We start from the raw sequence: 20,462 nt of genomic DNA on the forward strand, positions 1-20,462 counted from the left end.
CTACAATAGCATATAAAGGGTGGTAGTACATAAGATTAAGAAAATCATAAAGGTCTTAGAATATTGCAATGTGTACCCTACAACACAGTATCTTTCACTTAAGAGTTGTTTAATGCTCAATAACTGCATAATTGTTTTACACTAACTCACTGGTAACATTATCAGATTCCCTTCCCAACATACAAACTATATCATCTCCAGGACGACCAGGTGGTCCACAGACACCAGGATCTCCTTTATCCCCACTATCACCAGTTACTCCATCTTCTCCTGTAAGTAAACTACTTGTGAACTAGAAAAATCTTTAAAATACAGCTGATAGTTATTGAGAAAGCTTAAAAGCATGTGACTACTAATATTCATAATTGTCTTGTGTGTATATAAATTCGCACATTCCACTCAAATACAATACATAACTTGTGCATTGCAGTGATTATTATTTTGAATTGAAGCTAAATAGCATATGCTTAATCCTGATAGTCAAACCCCATCTTATATCATGAATGCATTAATAAGATCATTTTGCATGGTTACGATGTATGAGCGAACAGGCTGCAGCACATGTTGCTGTCAGTCCTTCAGTGCTGGTCACTGTAAAGCACTAATAACAATAACAATAGCAATCAGTATAACTCCACTTTACACTCTAATATCAAACTGAAGAAATTTTTGCCTTAATATATTGTTACACACACCATTAACTAAGTGAGGTTGACAAGCTAACTGTTTTTGACTAACTGACTAACTCACCGATCAGTTCTTTAAGATAGGTGTGGAAAATAGCTGAAAGGTATATGTAGGTTTATTGTTATATTATAAGGTGAAGCATACTGTTCCATGTTGTGTATATACATAAATGTTTATACAGCAAACATTATAAACTTGTAAAGTATATACCTGTAGGACCATAATGTCCCTTATCACCATTAGCTCCTTTTAATCCTGGAGTTCCATCAAATCCTGGTGCTCCTGGTATTCCTGGACTACCAGTATCTCCAGGATAACCTATTAACCCCTTTGGTCCTTTTGGTCCAATAACAGGTGGTGCTATAGTAATAAAATAATATTATTATGTGCTACTATTCATTTTATCATCCAGTGATGGTATTGTATACTAGCAACAATGGAGTATTTCCCCTCAAAAAAATATTGAACAGAAACCACTCTCACAATACCTTCATGACATCTTGGCAGTATTGGTGAGGTATAACCAAGCTAAAATGTGTCTTCAGTATGACCTGAAATGATCCCAAAAGGTTGCTAAAAAATTTATTCAGTAAGATTTTCCACTGACTGACTACCTGATGCCATTAGGCAAACATAATTATGTCGATACAATGACTAAGGGGATGGACAGACTTGACATTTTCACAGTTCAATACCGCTTTAGCCAGACAGATACCTTTTGGCATACTGCAGTACTTACGATACACGCTTACCTGTGTCCTCCATTTGTCTTTGTTGACAATGCAAGGTGTCAATTTGTGGCAGCTCTGTGTGATGGTTTCCCTAAGAATTTCTGTTGTGACAGGTAACTTACACAGCATTACAGAGGTCATCATACAGCATTACAGCGGTCCTTTTCTTGTAGTGTTCTTCATGTGTGATGGGCTGAACACAGCTGAAAATAAAACATAATGACTACTTCATTATTTCAGTAATTGATAGTTGGGGCATGTGTTCAGATGAAAATAATAAGCCTGGCACCACTCCTTCTTCTAGTACGATATGCATAGGTTCACCAGATATATATAATCTAATCAAAAACAGCCAAGCTGTAAAAAAGGTGTGGCCCCCAAAAAGGCCATGGTGAAAAAAGATGTGAAATCCAAGGTGGCGGCCAAGAAATGGCTGTGATGGTAGGTTAATGGTAAAAATTTTAATAGCGACAATTCAGGTGAATTTGATACCAAGACCAAGTGGCACAAAATTCACCTGAATTGTCGTTATTAAAATTTTTACCATTAACCTACCATCACAGCCATTTCTTGGCCGCCACCTTGGATTTCACATCTTTTTTCACCATGGCCTTTTTGGGGGCCGCACCTTTTTTTACAGCTTGGCTGTTTTTGATTAGATATCACTTCTTTTTGTATTTGTATACTGCAAAGCCAGCCTATGGCTGGCTTTGGGGCTTTTTAACCCATGTGTTTTTTTATTTACCACAGGAAGAAGAAAAGAACTTATAGAAGATTTTTAATACTTCAATTATTTTTGATTTTATTAGTAATTATACAAATTATATACATATATTTATTACATGCCCATTATTCCCCACTGGATATTTTTTAGCAGCTGATCTCTGTACTGGGTGACTTAAAATATAGCTGAACTGTATACAGGATGGTTTCTTTGTAGCTGAACTCTCTACAAGATAAATTCTTCTAGCTGATTTCTCTACAGGGTGATTTGTTTCTAGCAGAACTCTCTACAGGTGATTTGTTTGCAGCTAAACTCTCTACATCCATGGTGGTTTCTTTGTAGCTGAACTCTGTACATGATGGTTTCTTTGTAGCTGAACTCTCTACAAGGTGACTTCTTCTAGCTGAACTTTCTACAGGGTGATTTCTTTGTAGCTGAACTCTCCACATGATGGTTTCTTTGTAGCTGAACTCTCTACAAGGTGACCTCTTCTAGCTGATCTCTGTACAGGGTGATTTGTTTCTAGCTGAACTCTCTACAGGTGATTTGTTTGCAGCTAAACTCTCTACATGGTGCTTTCTTTGTAGCTGAACTCTCTACATGATGGTTTCTTTGTAGCTGAACTCTCTACAAAGTGACTTCTTCTAGCTGAACTCTCTACAGGTGATTTGTTTGCAGCTAAACTCTCTACATCCATGGTGGTTTCTTTGTAGCTGAACTCTCTACAAGGTGACTTCTTCTAGCTGAACTCTCTACAGGGTGATTTCTTTGTAGCTGAACTCTCTACATGATGGTTTCTTTGTAGCTGAACTCTCTACAAGGTAACTTCTTCTAGCTGATCCCTCTACAGGGCGATTTGTTTGTTGTTGAATTCTCTATACGGTAATTTGTTTGAGGCTGAACTCTCTACATGACAGTTTCTTTGTAGCTGAACTCTCTACAAGGTGACTTTTTCTAGCTGAACTCTATACAGAGTAATTTGTTTGCAGCTGAACTCTCTACATGATGGTTTCTTTGTAGCTAAACTCTCTTTAAGGTGACCTCTTCTATAGCTGAACTCTTTACATGGTGTCTAGTTTCTAGCTGATCTCTCTATAGGGTGATTTGTTTGCAGCTGAAATCTCTACAGGGTGATTTGCTTGTAGCTGAACTCCTTACATTGTGTCTAGTTTCTAGCTGATCTCCACAGTGTGATTTGCTTGTAGCTGATCTCTCTACAAGTTGATTTTTGTGTAGCTGATCTCTCTGCAGGTTGATTTGTTTGTAACTGATCTCTCTACAGGGCAATTTGTTTGTAGCTGAACTCTCCATAAGGTGATTTGATCTCTCTGCAGGTTGATTTGTTTGTAGCTGAACTCTCTAAAGGGTGATTTGCTTGTAGCTGAACTCCTTACATTGTGTCTAGTCTCTAGTTGATCTCTCTACAGGGTGATTTGTTTGTAGCTGATCTCTCTGCAGGTTGATTTATTTGTAGCTGAAGTCTCTACAGGGTGATTTGTTTCTAGCTGATCTCTCTACAGGGTGATTTTTTGTAGCTGACCTCTCTTCAGGGTGATTTGTTTCTAGCTGATCGCTCTACAGGTTGATTTGTTTGTAGCTGAAATCTCAACAGGGTGTATTGCTTGTAGCTGAACTCCTTACATTGTGTCTAGTTCCTAGATGATCTCTCTACAGGGTGATTTGTTTGTAGTTGATCTCTCTGCACATTGATTTGTTTGTAGCTGAACTCTCTACAGGGTGATTTGTTTCTAGCTGATCTCTCTACAAGTTGATTTGTGTGTAGCTGATCTCTCTGCAAGTTGATTTGTTTGTAGTCGATCTCTCTACAGGGTAATTTGTTTGTAGATGAACTGTCTATAAGGTGATATGCTTGTAGCTGATCTCTCTGCAGGTTGATTTGTTTTAGCTGAACTCTCTACAGGGTGATTTGTTTCTAGCTTATCTCTCTACAGGTTGATTTGTGTGTAACTGATCTCTCTACAAGCTGATTTGTTTGTAGCTGATCTCTCTGCAGGTTGATTTGTTTCTAGCTGATCTCTCTACAAGTTGATTTGTTTGTTGCTGATCACTCTAAAGATTGATTTGTTTGTAGCTGAACTCTCTGCAAAGTGTTTTGTTTGTAGCTGATCTCTCTACAGGATAATTTGTTTGTAGCTGAACTCTCTGCACAGTGATTTGTGTGTAGCTGAATTCTCTAGAGAGTGATTTAATTGTAGGTGAACTCTCTACAGGGTGCATGACTTATTTATAGCTGAACTCTCTTCGGTGTGACTTGTAATGTTCTGAATCTCTACAGTGATATAATTGTAGCTTACTTCTCCACAGGGTGACTTGCTTCTCGCTGAACTGTCTATAAGATTAACTGTTTTCAGCTGAAGTCTCTACAGAATAACTTGTAATGTAATAGAATTCTAGGAGTAAATAAATTAGCTGAATGCTCTATTAGGGTGACTGTTCTATTAGAGTATCTCGATCTCGCATTTGCTACACGAAGTTGGCTTTCGAATCATAACTAAGTGGTTTGTAATCCAATTCTTCTATACTACTGCAAGGACTTTCTATGAAGATTATTCCAGCTATACACTGATTTTCAGCTCATTGCTCTTAGCGGTTTGCCTAGTAGGCGTAAAAACTAATACTTGGGTGGACTGCGGATCAAGTCACGATGGGGTTGCCTTTTCTTCAGCCCTTCTAGGTATTTGTCCCGTTTCACTTTAGGATATTTAGCTCAAAGATTTTCGCTTAGGCTTCTAGGCTATGGGTAAACACCTCGAACAGGCTCTGCCTTCTGTGTACACCCTCCAGTGCCTAACTGGTAAAGTAGATCAAGACACACGGTAGTGTGTCGTGCGGCCCAAGAAGCCGGCGCGCCACACCGTGAGTATATTGACAGGAAGAACGAAAACGTCATTTTCACACCTTTGTATCTCGGTGATCACTTATCTGATTGGAACCAAATTTGCTACACAGTTGCCCGCCAGCCAAGGGAGTCTACATTCCAAATTTGAAGGAAATCGCTCCAGCCATTTCCGAGATACGAGCTGCCAAAGTTTCGTTTTTTTTTCTTCATTTTTTTCTTCTTCGTCTTTTCGCACACTTGCAAAAATTGCTATAACAAGAAAATGCGTACTCCGATCGCCTTGAAATTTGGCACACAGAAAGGGAGTCCAACGGCGAATCTTAGCATCAACTTTGGTACACATCTGATGAATGGTTCAGGAGTTATGACCGATTATTCGCGTAAAACAAGATCGATTTGTTGTCACACCTACAGGGTAAACCACTACATGGAATGAGTTGAAAATTGCTATGTAGATGGAGTAACCTTCGTAGGAGTGCCTTTTGGTGGTTTGAAAGGAATCTAGATAAAGACCACGGAGATATGACACAAAACCCAACCTGTGTCACAATTACGCGATCGATTTTTATGAATAAAAAAATATTAGTTTTCACCCCTACTAGACAAACCGCTTATAGCAATGAGCTGAAAATCGGTGTATAGCTGGAATAATCTTCATAGAAAGTCCTTGCAGTAGTACAGAAGAATCGGTTTACAAACCACTGAGTTATGATTCGAAAGCCAACTCCGTGTAGCAAATGCGAGATCGAGATACTCTAATAGAACAGTCACCCTAATAGAGCATTCGGCTAATTTATTTATTCCATTATAGAATTTTATTACATCACAAGTTATTCTGTAGGGAGTTCAGCTGCAAACAGTTAATCTTATAGACAGTTCAGCAAGACAGTCACCATGTGGAGAGTTAAGCAAATATATCACTATAGAGATTCAGAACATTACAAGTCACACTGAAGAAAGTTCAGCTATAAACAAGTCATGCACTGTGTAGTGAATTCAGCTACAATTAAGTCACTCTCTAGAGAAATCAGTTACACAGAATTCAGCTACACACAAGTCACTGTGGAGAGAGTTCAGCTACAAACAAATTACCCTTTAGAGTGATCAGCTACAAACAAAACACTTTGCAGGGTGTTCAGCTGCAACAAATCAACCTTTAGAGCGATCAGCAATGAACAAATCAACACAAATCTACCTGTAGAGAGATAAGCTAGAAACAAATCACCCTGTAGAGAGTTCAGCTACAAAAAATCACCCTGTAGAGACATCAGCTAGAAACTAGACACAATGTAAGGAATTCAGCTACAAGCAATCACCCTGTAGAGAGTTCAGCTAAAACAAATCAACCTGCAGAGAGATCAGCTACAAACAAATCACCTTATAGACAGTTCAGCTACAAACAAATTACCCTGTAGAGAGATCGGCTACAAAGAAATCAACCTGCAGAGAGATCAGCTACACACAATTCAACTTGTAGAGAGATCAGCTACAAACAAATCACCCTGTAGAGAGATCAGCTACAAACTAGACACAATGTAAGGAGTTCAGCTACAAGCAAATCACCGTGTAGAGAGTTCAGCTACAAACAAACCAACCTGTAGAGCAATCAGCTAGAAACAAATCACCCTGAAGAGAGGTCAACTACAAAAAATCACCCTGTAGAGATATCAGCTAGAAACAAATCACCCTGAAGAGAGGTCAGCTACAAAAAATCACCTTGTAGAGAAATCAACTACAAACAAAACACTTTGTAGAGAGTTCAGCTACAAACAAATCAACCTTTAGAACGATCAGCAACAAACAAATTAATCTGTAGAGAGATAAGCTAGAAACAAATCACCCTGTAGAGAGTTCAGCTAAAACAAATCAATCTGCAGAGAGATCAGCTACGTACAAATCACCTTATAGATAGTTCAGCTACAAACAAATGACCTTGTATAGAGATCAGCTACAAACAAATCACCCTGTAGAGAGATCAGCTACAAACTAGACACAAAGTAAGGAGTTCAGCTACAAGCAAATTACCCTGTAGAGAGTTCATCTACAAACAAATCAACCTGTAGAGCAATCAGCTAGAAACAAATCACCCTGAAGAGAGGTCAGCTACAAAAAATCACCCTGTAGAGAGATCAGCTAGAAACAAATCACCCTGAAGAGAGGTCAGCTACAAAAAAATCACCCTGTAGAGAGATCAGCTACAAACAAATTGCCCTGTAGAGAGATCGGCTACAAACAAATCAACCTGCAGAGAGATCAGCTACACACAAATCAACTTGTAGAGAGTTCAGCTACAAACAAATTACCCTGTAGAGAGATCGGCTACAAACAAATCAGCCTGTAGAGAGTTCAGCTAAAACAAATCAACCTGCAGAGAGATCAACTACAAACAAATCACCTTATAGAGAGTTCAGCTACAAACAAATTGCCCTGTAGAGAGATTGGCTACAAATAAATCACCCTGTAGAGAGTTCATCTACAAACAAATCACCTTTTAGACAGTTCAGCTACAAACAAATTACCTAGTAGAGAGATTGGCTACAAACAAATCAACCTGCAGAGAGATCAGCTACACACAATTCAACTTGTAGAGAGATCAGCTACAAACAAATCACCCTGTAGAAAGATCAGCTAGAAACTAGACACAATGTAAGGAGTTCAGCTACAAGCAAATCACCGTGTAGAGAGTTCAGCTACAAACAAACCAACCTGTAGAGCGATCAGCTAGAAACAAATCACCCTGAAGAGAGGTCAGCTACAAAAAATCACCCTGTAGAGATATCAGCTAGAAACAAATCACCCTGAAGAGAGGTCAGCTACAAAAAATCACCTTGTAGAGAGATCAACTACAAACAAAACATTTTGCAGAGAGTTCAGCTACAAACAAATCAACCTTTAGAGCGATCAGCAACAAACAAATCAACCTGTAGGGAGATCATCTAGAAACAAATCAACCTGCAGAGTGATCAGCTACAAACAAATCAGCTTGTAGAGAGATCAGTTACACACAAATCAACCTGTACAGAGATAAGCTAAAAACAAATCAGAGTTCAGCTAAAACAAATCAATCTGCAGAGAGATTAGCTACATACAAATCACCTTATAGATAGTTCAGCTACAAACAAATTACCTTGTAGAGAGATCGGCTACAAACAAATCACCCTGCAGAAAGATCAGCTACACACAAATCAACTTGTATAGAGATCAGCTACAAACAAATCACCCTGTAGAGAGATCAGCTAGAAACTACACACAATGTAAGGAGTTCAGCTAGAAACAAATCACCCTGTAGAGAGATCAGCTTAAAACTAGACACAAAGTAAGGAGTTCAGCTACAAGCAAGGTACCCTGTAGAGAGTTCATCTACAAGCAAATCAACCTGCAGAGCTATCAGCTAGAAACAAATCACCCTGAAGAGAGGTCAGCTAGAAAAAATCACCCTGTAGAGAGATCAGCTAGAAACAAATCACCCTGAAGAGAGGTCAGCTACAAAAAAATCACCCTGTAGAAAGATCAGCTAGAAACAAATCACCCTGAAGAGAGGTCAGCTACAAACAAAACACTTTGCAGAGAATTCAGCTACAAACAAATCAGCTTGTAGAGAGATCAGTTACACACAAATCAACCTGTAGAGAGATAAGCTAGAAACAAATCACCCTGTAGAGAGTTTAGCTACAAGCAAAACACCCTGTAGAGAGTTCAGCAACAAAGAAACCACAATGTAGAGAGTTCAGCTGCAAACAAATCACCTTATAGAGAGTTCAGCTACAAACAAATCACCCTGTAGAGAGATCACCTAGAAACTAGACACAATGTAAGGAGTTCAGCTACAAGCAAATCACCCTTTAGTGAGTTCAGCTACAAACAAATCAACCTGCAGTGAGATCACCTACAAAAAAGCACCTTGTACAGAGTTCAGCTACAAACAAATTACCCTGTAGAGAGATCGGCTACAAACAAATCAACCTGTAGAAAGATCAGCTACACACAAATCAACTTGTAGAGAGATCAGCTACAAACAAATCACCCTGTAGAGAGATCAGCTACAAACTAGACACAATGTAAGGAGTTCAGCTACAAGTAAATCACCCTGTAGAGAGTTCAGCTAAAACAAATCAACCTGCAGAGAGATCAGCTACAAATAAATCACTTTATAGACAGTTCAGCTACAAACAAATCACCCTGTAGAGAGATCAGCTAGAAACTAGATACAATGCAAGGAGTTCAGCTACAAGCAAAATCACCCTTTAGTGAGTTCAGATACAAACAAATCAACCTGCAGTGAGATCACCCACAAAAACGCACTTGTACAGAGTTCAGTTACAAACAAATTACCCTGTAGAGAGATCAGGTTAAAGAGTTCACCTTGTAGAGAGGTCAGCAGCAAAGAAACCACCATGTAGAGAGTTCAGCTGCAAACAAATCACCCAGTAGAAAGATCAGCTAGAAGAAGTTACCTTGCAGAGAGTTCAGTTACAAAGAAACCATCATAAAGAGAGTTCAGCTACAAAGAAATTACCCCGTAGAGAGTTCAGCTAGAAGAAGTCACCTTGTAAAGAGTTCAGCTACAAAGAAACCATCATGTAGAGAGTTCAGCTGCAAACAAATCACTCTGTAGAGAGTTCAGCTACAAAGAAACCGCCATGTAGAGAGTTCAGCCTCATACAAACCACCTTGTAGAGAATTCAACTACAACAAATCACCCTGTAGAGAAGAAGTTACCTTGTAGAGAGTTCAGCTACAAAGAAACCATCATGTAGGGAGTTCAGCTACAAAGAAACCACCATGTAGAGAGTTTAGCTGCAAACAAATCACCTGTAGAGAGTTCAGCTAGAAACAAATCACCCCGTAGAGAGATCAGCTGGATGAAGTCACCTTGTAGAGAGTTCAGCTACAAAGAAACCATAATGTAGACAGTTCAGCTGCAAACAAATCACCCTGCAGAGAGTTCAGCTACAAAAAAATCACCCTGTAGAGAGTTCAGCTAGACGAAGTCACCTTATAGAGAGTTCAGCTACAAAGAAACCATCATGTAGAGAGTTCGGCTACAAAGACACCACCATGTAGAGAGTTTAGCTGCAAACAAATCACCTGTAGAGAGTTCAGCTAGAAACAAAATACCCTGTAGAGAGACCAGCTAGAAGAGGTTACCTTGTAGAGAGTTCAGCTACAAAGAAACCATCCTGTATATAGTTCAGCTACATTTCAAGTCACCCAGTAGAGAGATCAACTGCAAAAAAATATCCTGTGGTGATGGGCATGTAATAAATATATGTATATAATTTGTATAATTACTAATAAAATCAAAAATAATTGAAGCACTAGAATTCTTCTTTAAGTTCTTTTCTTCTTCCTGTAGTAAAGAAAAAAACACATGGGTTAAAAAAGCCCCAAAGCCAGCCATAGGCCGGCTTTGCAGTATACAAATACAAAAAGAAGTGATATCTAATCAAAAACAGCCAAGCTGTAAAAAAAGGTGCGGCCCTTGAAAAGGCCATGGTGAAAAAAGATGTGAAATCCAAGGTGGCGGCCAAGAAATGGCTGTGATGATAGGTTAATGGTTACATTTTAATAACGACAATTCAGGTGAATTTTGTGCCGCTTGGCCTTGGCACCAAATTCACCTGAATTGTTGTTATTAAAATGTAACCATTAACCTACCATCACAGCCATTTCTTGGCCGCCACCTTGGATTTCACATCTTTTTTCACCATGGCCTTTCCAAGGGCCGCACCTTTTTTTACAGCTTGGCTGTTTTTGATTAGATCAAGACACACGGTAGTGTGTCGTGCGGCCCAAGAAGCCGGCGCGCCACACCGTGAGTATATTGACAGGAAGAACGAAAACGTCATTTTCACACCTTTGTATCTCGGTGATCACTTATCTGATTGGAACCAAATTTGCTACACAGTTGCCCGCCAGCCAAGGGAGTCTACATTCCAAATTTGAAGGAAATCGCTCCAGCCATTTCCGAGATACGAGCTGCCAAAGTTTGGTTTTTTTTTCTTCGTTTTTTTTTTCTTCTTCTTCGTCTTTTCGCACACTTGCAAAAATTGCTATAACAAGCAAACGCGTACTCCGATCGCCTTGAAATTTGGCACACAGAAAGGGAGTCCTAAGGCGAATCCTAGCATCAAATTTGGTACACATCTGATGAATGGTTCAGGAGTTATGACCGATTATTCGCGTAAAACAAGATCGATTTGTTGTCACGCCTACAGGGTAAACCGCTTCATGGAATGAGTTGAAAATTGCTATGTAGATGGAGTAACCATCGTAGGAGTGCCTTTTGGTGGTTTGAAAGGAATCGAGATAAAGACCACGGAGATATGACACAAAACCCAACCTGTGTCACAATTACGCGATCGATTTTTATGAATAAAAAAGTATTAGTTTTCACGCCTACTAGGCAAACCGCTTAGAGCAATGAGCTGAAAATCGGTGTATAGCTGGAATACTCTTCATAGAAAGTCCTTGCAGTAGTACAGAAGAATCGGATTACAAACCACTGAGTTATGATTCGAAAGCCAACTCCGTGTAGCAAATGCGAGATCGAGATACTCTAATAGAACAGTCACCCTAATAGAGCATTTGGCTAATTTATTTACTCTATTATAGAATTTTATTACATCACAAGTTATTCTGTAGGGAGTTCAGCTGCAAACAGTTAATCTTATAGATAGTTCAGCAAGAAGACAGTCACCATGTGGAGAGTTAAGCAAATATATCACTATAGAGATTCAGAACATTACAAGTCACACTGAAGAAAGTTCAGCTATAAACAAGTCATGCACTGTGTAGAGAATTCAGCTACAATTAAGTCACTCTCTAGAGAATTCAGTTACACAGAATTCTGCTACACACAAGTCACTGTGGAGAGAGTTCAGCTACAAACAAATTACCCTTTAGAGTGATCAGCTACAAACAAAACACTTTGCAGGGTGTTCAGCTGCAACAAATCAACCTTTAGAGCGATCAGCAATGAACAAATCAACACAAATCTACCTGTAGAGAGATCAGCTAGAAACAAACCGCCCTGTAGAGAGTTCAGCTACAAAAAATCACCCTGTAGAGACATCAGCTAGAAACTAGACTCAATGTAAGGAGTTCAGCTACAAGCAATCACCCTGTAGAGAGTTCAGCTAAAACAAATCAACCTGCAGAGAGATCAGCTACAAACAAATCACCTTATAGAGAGTTCAGCTACAAACAGATTACCTGTAGAGAGATCGGCTACAAACAAATCAACCTGCAGAGAGATCAGCTATATACACACAAATCAACTTGTAGAGAGATCAGCTACAAACAAATCACCCTGTAGAGAGATCAGCTACAAACTAGACACAAAGTAAGGAGTTCAGCTACAAGCAAATTACCCTGTAGAGAGTTCATCTACAAACAAATCAACCTGTAGAGCAATCAGCTAGAAACAAATCACCTTGAAGAGAGGTCAGCTACAAAAAATCACCCTGTAGAGAGATCAGCTAGAAACAAATCACCCTGAAGAGAGGTCAGCTACAAAAAAATCGCCCTGTAGAGAGATCAGCTACAAACAAATTGCCCTGTAGAGAGATCGGCTACAAACAAATCAACCTGCAGAGAGATCAGCTACACACAAATCAACTTGTAGAGAGTTCAGCTACAAACAAATTACCCTGTAGAGAGATCAGCTACAAACAAATCAGCCTGTAGAGAGTTCAGCTAAAACAAATCAACCTGCAGAGAGATCAACTACAAACAAATCACCTTATAGAGAGTTCAGCTACAAACAAATTACCCTATAGAGAGATCGGCTACAAACAAATCAACCTGCAGAGAGATCAGCTACACACAAATCAACTTGTAGAGAGATCAATTACAAACAAATCACCCTGTAGAGAGATCAGCTAGAAACTACACACAATGTAAGGAGTTCAGCTACAAATAAATCACCTTATAGAGAGTTCAGCTACAAACAAATCACTCTGTAGAGAGATCAGCTAGAAACTGGACACAATGTAGGAGTTCAGCTACAAGCAAATCACCCTTTAGTGAGTTCAGCTACAAACAAATCAACCTGCAGTGAGATCACCTACAAAAAAGCACCTTGTACAGAGTTCAGCTACAAACAAATTACCCTGTAGAGAGATCGGCTACAAACAAATCAACCAGTAGAAAGATCAGCTACACACAAATCAACTTGTAGAGAGATCAGCTACAAACAAATCACCCTGTAGAGAGATCAGCTAGAAACTAGTCACAATGTAAGGTGTTCAGCTACAAGTAAATCACCCTGTAGAGAGTTCAGCTAAAACAAATCAACCTGCAGAAAGATCAGCTACAAATAAATCACTTTATAGACAGTTCAGCTACAAACAAATTACCCTGTAGAGAGATCGGCTGCAAATTAATCAACCTGCAGAGAGATCAGCTACACACAAATCAACTTGTAGAGAGATCAGCTACAAACAAATCACCCTGTAGAGAGATCAGCTAGAAACTAGATACAATGCAAGGAGTTCAGCTACAAGCAAAATCACCCTTTAGTGAGTTCAGATACAAACAAATCAACCTGCAGTGAGATCACCCACAAAAACGCACTTGTACAGAGTTCAGTTACAAACAAATCACCCTGTAGAGAGATCAGGTAGAAGAATTCACCTTGTAGAGAGTTCATTTACAAAGAAACCATTATATAGAGAGTTCAGCTACAAAGAAATTACCCCGTAGAGAGTTCAGCTAGAAGAAGTCACCTTGTAAAGAGTTTAGCTACAAAGAAACCATCATGTACAGAGTTCAGCTACAAAGAAACCACCTGTACAGAATTCAACTACAAACAAATCACCCTGTATAGAGATCAGCTAGAAGAAGTTACCTTGTAGATAGTTCAGCTACAACAATTCACCCTGTAGAAAGATCATGCTAGAAGAAGTCACCTTGTAGAGTGTTCAGTTACAAAGAAACCATCATGTAGAGAGTTCAGCTGCAAACAAATCACTCTGTAGAGAGTTCAGCTACAAAGAAACCGCCATGTAGAGAGTTCAGCCTCATACAAACCACCTAGTAGAGAATTCAACTACAACAAATCACCCTGTAGAGAAGAAGTTACCTTGTAGAGAGTTCAGCTACAAAGAAACCACCATGTAGAGAGTTTAGCTGCAAACAATTCACCTGTAGAGAGTTCAGCTAGAAACAAATCACCCCGTAGAGAGATCAACTGGACGAAGTCACCTTGTAGAGAGTTCAGATACAAAGAAACCATCATGTAGAGAGTTCAGCTGCAAACAAATCACCCTGCAGAGAGTTCAGCTACAAAAAAATCACCCTGTAGAGAGTTCAGCTAGACGAAGTCACCTTATAGAGAGTTCAGCTACAAAGAAACCATCATGTAGAGAGTTCGGCTATAAAGACACCACCATGTAGAGAGTTTAGCTGCAAACAAATCACCTGTTACAGAGAGTTCAGCTACAAAGAAACCATCCTGTATATAGTTCAGCTACATTTCAAGTCACCCAGTAGAGAGATCAGCTGCAAAAAAAATCCTGTGGGGAATAATGAGCATGTAATAAATATATGTATATAATTTGTATAATTACTAATAAAATCAAAAATAATTGAAGTACTAAAATTCTTCTTTAAGTTCTTTTCTTCTTCCTGTGGTAAAGAAAAAAACACATGGGTTAAAAAAGCCCCAAAGCCAACCATAGGCCGGCTTTGCAGTATACAAATACAAAAAGAAGTGATATCTAATCAAAAACAGCCAAGCTGTAAAAAAAGGTGCGGCCCTTGAAAAGGTCATGGTGAAAAAAGATATGAAATCAAAGGTGGCGGCCAAGAAATGGCTGTGATGGTAGGTTAATGGTTACATTTTAATAACGGCAATTCAGGTGAATTTTGTGCCGCTTGGTCTTGGCACCAAATTCACCTGAATTGTTGTTATTAAAATGTAACCATTAACCTACCATCACAGCCATTTCTTGGCCGCCACCTTTGATTTCACATCTTTTTTCACCATGGCCTTTATGGGGGCCGCACCTTTTTTTACAGCTTGGCTGTTTTTGATTAGATAATAACAACAATAATAACAACAACTTTTTTATTACTAAAAATCGATCGCGTAATTGTGACACAGGTTGGGTTTTGTGTCATATCTCCATGGTCTTAATCTCGATTCCTTTCAAACCACCAAAAGGCACTCCTACGATGGTTACTCCATCTACATAGCAATTTTCAGCTCATTCCATGAAGCGGTTTACCCTGTAGGCGTGACAACAAATCGATCTTGTTTTACGCGAATAATCAGTCATAACGCCTGAACCATTCATCGGATTTGCACCAAATTTGATGCTAGGATACGCCTTTGGACTCCCTTTCTGTGTGCCAAATTTCAAGGCGATTGGAGCACGCGTTTGCGTTTTATAGCAATTTTTGCAAGTGTGCGAAAAGACGAAGAAGAAAAAAAAAAACGAAGAAAAAAAAACGAAACTTTGGCCGCTCATATCTCGAAAATGGCTTGAGTGATTTCCTTCAAATTTGGAATGTAGACTCTCCTAGCTGGCGGGAAACTCTGCAGCAAATTTGGTTTCAATCGGATAAGCTATCACCGAGATACAAAAGTGTGAAAATGACGTTTTCTTTCTTCCTGTCAATATACTCACGGGTGTTGCGCGCCGGCTTCTTGGGCCGCACGACACACTACCGTGTGTCTTGACAATTTTGCAAAAGGTGAAGAAACAAGTTCAAGAAAAAATTAGGAATTTTAAACTCTATTAGAGATTAAAGAAATAAGTAGTGAAACAAGGGAGGATGCCTACACCTGAAGATATAGGACATTTAATCCCTAATTTAGTCATGAGTACAGACTGAAGCAGGAATTAAATGTCCACTAGTATATTTTCAGGTGTGTCCTCCCTTGTTTCACTTCTTTTTATTGATCCCTAATCAAAATTAAACTTCTTAATTTTTGGTTGTACTTGTTTTATTACCTGAATTGTCAGAGACAGGATTCCTAAGGCTTTAGGATGATTCCCAGATTACAAAACAAGTATAAAACAAAACTACAAACATCTTACAAAAATCCAAAAACTAATAAAGGTGATGCTGAGTTTAACAAAACACACCAGGACGTGGGACATGGGAGGAGACATAACATGAAACTTTCACTTTACTTATATTATGTTAAAACATTTCCATGGGTGTTAGTTGTACTTGTAACACACCCATGAGGTTTGTAGCTGATTTGTAAACATGACACCTGAGGGTCGCAGGCCTGAGAGTGAAGTTGTTTATAAATCAGATACAAACCCAATTTGTATGTTATAACTGATTTGTGGTATGGGCATGTGCAGATCAAAGGTGTCATTTGTAACACGGAAAGAACAAGAAGGCAAGGCTAATATTGGCTACTGCTGAGCGCTGTGTACAAGGAACGGTTTTATTCGCTATTGACTGTCTTGATAGTTAGTTAAGTACTTCATTGTAGCTAGTTTATTCATTGGTAGCACGTTTTACATACACGAGCATGAGGTGCCATGTCAATGCCAATCACTACTGCTCAAAGTCATTTAGATGGGTGTAGCTAAAGTGTCTGATATTCATTGTTGAGTGGTGATAGTTTTGGTTAGCTTAATTTATTGGCGAACGAGTGTGTGGTACGTACAGATACCAACTTAGCCCAGCGGTTGTACTGCTTGATCTCTTTGAAGTAATTAGTGGCCTGACTGTGTGGCCAAAAGGTGGTACTTAGTCATGTCACAATACATTTTTAAACCGGTTTATAACTGATTTGTAACACTGGCAGCAGCCTTTTATCTTCCCACGCACCATACTACAAACCATTAATAAAGCATATGGTGAAGCCAAGTAGTTTATTAGAGTCGAGGCCAAGTGCTTTATCATTATTATTTATAGCAACAACAAGGCAGTTCTTATGAAACTTTTTAGTAGATTGAATCCAGTACATAAAATATGCTAACTTGGTACCTTGGTTGTATACCTACACATGTTAACAGTAGTCCAGGTGAGTGTTAATAGTCCAGGTGTACCTTATTAGTAGTGTTCCAGCTTCCTTGTAGTGTACAACAGGTCTGTTAAGTTTTTTAATCCAGTGGACTAAGTTGCTGATTATATATAGAGTTTCAGTATAATATTGAGCTGTCCTGAGGGCTGCTGATAACAAACCACAGGTGCATGTATTTCAATTACTGTCATAACTGCACTTTATTAAGCTTTGATGTTCATAAAATACAGTTGGTGGATTGCAGCAGTTCACACCCCAACTGTACTTTATGGAAAATAAAGTAGTTAGATGTCTCCCATGCAAACTTCTATAGTATGAGGTAAAGCTAATGAACATTTTGAATTATATACATATGTGACCCTATTTTGGAAAACCATACATTTGGGCACATTGGCCAATTTTCTTTTTTATAGCTACGTTGAAGCACTGAGTGGTTATCTACCTTGTGTGAAAAGTTTGTGATGATACGTTGAAGCATTCCAAAGATATTGCCAATTTATTGTCTAATACATTACAAACTAACTTTTCATTATCAGTTTATAGAACTGTATAGTGATCAGATGTGACAAATTGATGACAAATCACTTTGCAAACATCATCATTCTTACAATCTAAAAGTAATGAAAAGAGATGCTTTAGAGTTTAATCTTGTGTTCTTTGTGCTTTTTCTCAATTAAATCACTTGTATTATTGTCTAAAGACAAGAAAATGAACAAATCACCCAATTTGTAATTGTTGTCCCACGCATTGTGAAACTACTACATGGTCTGATATAATTCAGTATATCTCCTAGATAAAAGAAGCTATGGGTGTGAAATTTCACAGCAAGAAGGCTTAATAGTTGCTTTATCAGAATATGTAAAAAAACATTAATTAAAAAAAATCACTGAAATTTTCAATTGAGAATTCCCACAAATTTTGCATGTGCCCAAATGTATGGTTTTCCAAAATAGGGTCACATATATCATACAAGTTATTACCTCTAGCACATGATAGTGTTTCAGCCTCATACTCAATACCAGTACTATTCTGAGGTAGAGTACTGAAACTATTCTTCACAAAGCCATAGTCATCCAGTAGAATAAACAAGTTATTACACACACATCCTGGAGGGCCGGGGGGTCCTTGGGGACCATCTAGTCCAGGTAACCCTCTGCTACCATGAACTCCTTTTACTCCTGGACTGCCATTTTGTCCAGGCCTTCCTCGTACACCATCAGGACCATCATAGCCTCTTGGTCCCCTTGTTCCTGGATCTCCTGAAGGACCACGTAGTCCTTTAGATCCTAGAGATCCTCTGAATCCCTGAGGTCCTGGGTCCCCTGGTTCTCCAGGAGTACCTGACTCAAAGTTTATTTGAGGTTTCGTTACTGCTTGATGATCTGCTGGCTACAGAAAGGTGATTAATAATTCTAATTAAATCATTGTTATGAATGATACTTAACAAATCAAGCACATTCCCTGTACATCTATAAGGTAAACTTCCCATAATCTAGTGTTAAAAGCAAAAATTAATCAACAAAAGGACAAATATTGAATTCTCAAAAAATCCAATCTAAAATCCATTTCTTGGTCTACCTGCCCACCTGCGTACCTGTCAGCCTGACCACATTCATAACAAAGCAGTGAACAGCCACCATTTCAAACCATAATAACAGACTTACTTGTGGCATGTGCTTTTTCTAGTTCCATTGATTCTGAACTTTACCTTTCCTCTCATCTTCAATTACACAGTAGTATTCTTCATGCAAGGAACTGTATTTAGATGCTACAAAACTAATTCAAGTGCTTACACTACTGTAAGAGGGCTAGATACCAATAGCTGCACTAATAAATCATCACATGACCACGGACCCCTTACTAAACAATCAGAACAAATTGCAACACTGAGAATCACACAGTGACCACATCCCTCAATGATCTAGTAAACACCAATGCCTCTTAATTTATTGCATAGCTCACTAGCAGTCACAGCCACGTGTGTACTATTATCATAGTGGTGTATGCTATAACAAAAAAAGTTAAGGGTTTACCAATTAGCTTTGTTGTAAAGCTACTATCATTCATATATCTTCTTTTAGTATTTTTAATCACTGAAACTAGGGACCCATCAATTCTGCATTTTATGTTACCTATTAAGCTATGCTCAAAACGTTTACACATTATGCCCAATGTTATGCCTCAGTTATCATGTTTTGCTAATAAATTTGCACTTTATGGGTAAATGATAAGGAAGCACAGACATATCCTTGCTTGTCAAAATGCATGTCACAGAAAAGATGGACATGCTCTAATAGAACAGCCAGCTGTCTGATCATTCTATTAGAGTTACTGACTGTTTTATTAGGGTATATCAATCTTTTTATTCTGTGATTTTGAGAAGCAAGAATTTATAGTATTGCACAAGTATTCTGCCTAGCATCATGCTCAATGCTTTCAAGCACATATATATATATATATTAAGCTCATAATTATGCCAGTATAATCAGTGGGTCCCTACCTACTTCATTTTAATATTTTTGTTGCGCTGGTATAATATGGCTCACATAAAGTGCATTGATGAAATTGTGCATAAATATTAATAAGCTTGGTCGTACAGCTATGTGAGTCACAACTATGCATTCCAAAAACAGTATCTATGCAAAGATAATTATAGTCTTTTAATAGTGGTTCATTATGTCCCAGCATAGGCAGTGGAACAAGGAAAGGGGGAGGGGGGCAGGGGGCCATGCACCCCCCCCCCCCCCCACTTTTATTGGACAATGTTTGCAAGAAAAGATCAAGATATACTAATAGAAAAGCCAAGATGTAGATATTCTAATAGAGCATTCACAGTATTCAGAGAAGCAGTGTAGCAAGCTACTTAGCTACGTATGTGTAGTTATAAATGAGGAAATATAGTCCGTGGAGGGCAGCTATTGCCACAGGTGATTACCTTTTTATTTTTCATTTGGTCTTCAACTACAGTTGGCCTGGCCCCCTCACTATTTGGCCTGCTCCACTGCCCCTGTGTCGCAGTGATACCTTATACCACAGAATTTACTGGGGCTGTAGTAGTTACTGGACATTAACTACCATACAATCCAGTTAGCTGTTGATAAGTGTGTATTGAAATCAAGCAAAAAACAGTTAATTACATACTATCAGCAATGGTGGATGTAGAAAATTTTAGAAGATTGGAAACAGGGGCAGATCTAGGATATTATTACATGGGCATTAGTGGAAGTCACTCAACAGGTGTGTGAAGCACACTCAGCATGCTTTAACTAGGGGGTCTGGGGGCATGCCCTCACAAGTAAATTTTGAAAATCAAGACACATTGCCAAGTACAGCCAGTGTGGGAGCATAACAGACAACTGTGTATTTTATAGGAACCAAGAAAAGCGCATCTGTAGTTCAATAATGGCTGGTGGGACGTATTGCTGTGGAAAGGAGTAGGACACCTCCCATTCCAAATTTGAGGCA

At 38.8% G+C, this 20,462-nt stretch overlaps 1 protein-coding gene across 1 annotated transcript in view; it reads right to left on the minus strand.

Moving 5' to 3' along the window:
- LOC136245218 (uncharacterized) overlaps positions 1-18,717 on the minus strand; it is a 79,371-nt gene extending 60,654 nt beyond the window's left edge. The window contains exons 1-4 of the mRNA XM_066036714.1: positions 18,706-18,717; positions 17,978-18,386; positions 898-1,047; positions 151-270 (exon numbers count right to left, since the gene is read on the minus strand). Of these exons, the coding sequence (XP_065892786.1) occupies positions 151-270; positions 898-1,047; positions 17,978-18,386; positions 18,706-18,717 (691 nt within the window). The remainder of the gene's footprint in view (positions 1-150; positions 271-897; positions 1,048-17,977; positions 18,387-18,705) is intronic.
- Between the last annotated feature and the right edge of the window lie 1,745 nt (positions 18,718-20,462).

This window comes from Dysidea avara, chromosome 15 (assembly GCF_963678975.1).
Source record: "Dysidea avara chromosome 15, odDysAvar1.4, whole genome shotgun sequence".
In the NCBI taxonomy this organism is placed as follows: Eukaryota; Metazoa; Porifera; class Demospongiae; order Dictyoceratida; family Dysideidae; genus Dysidea; species Dysidea avara.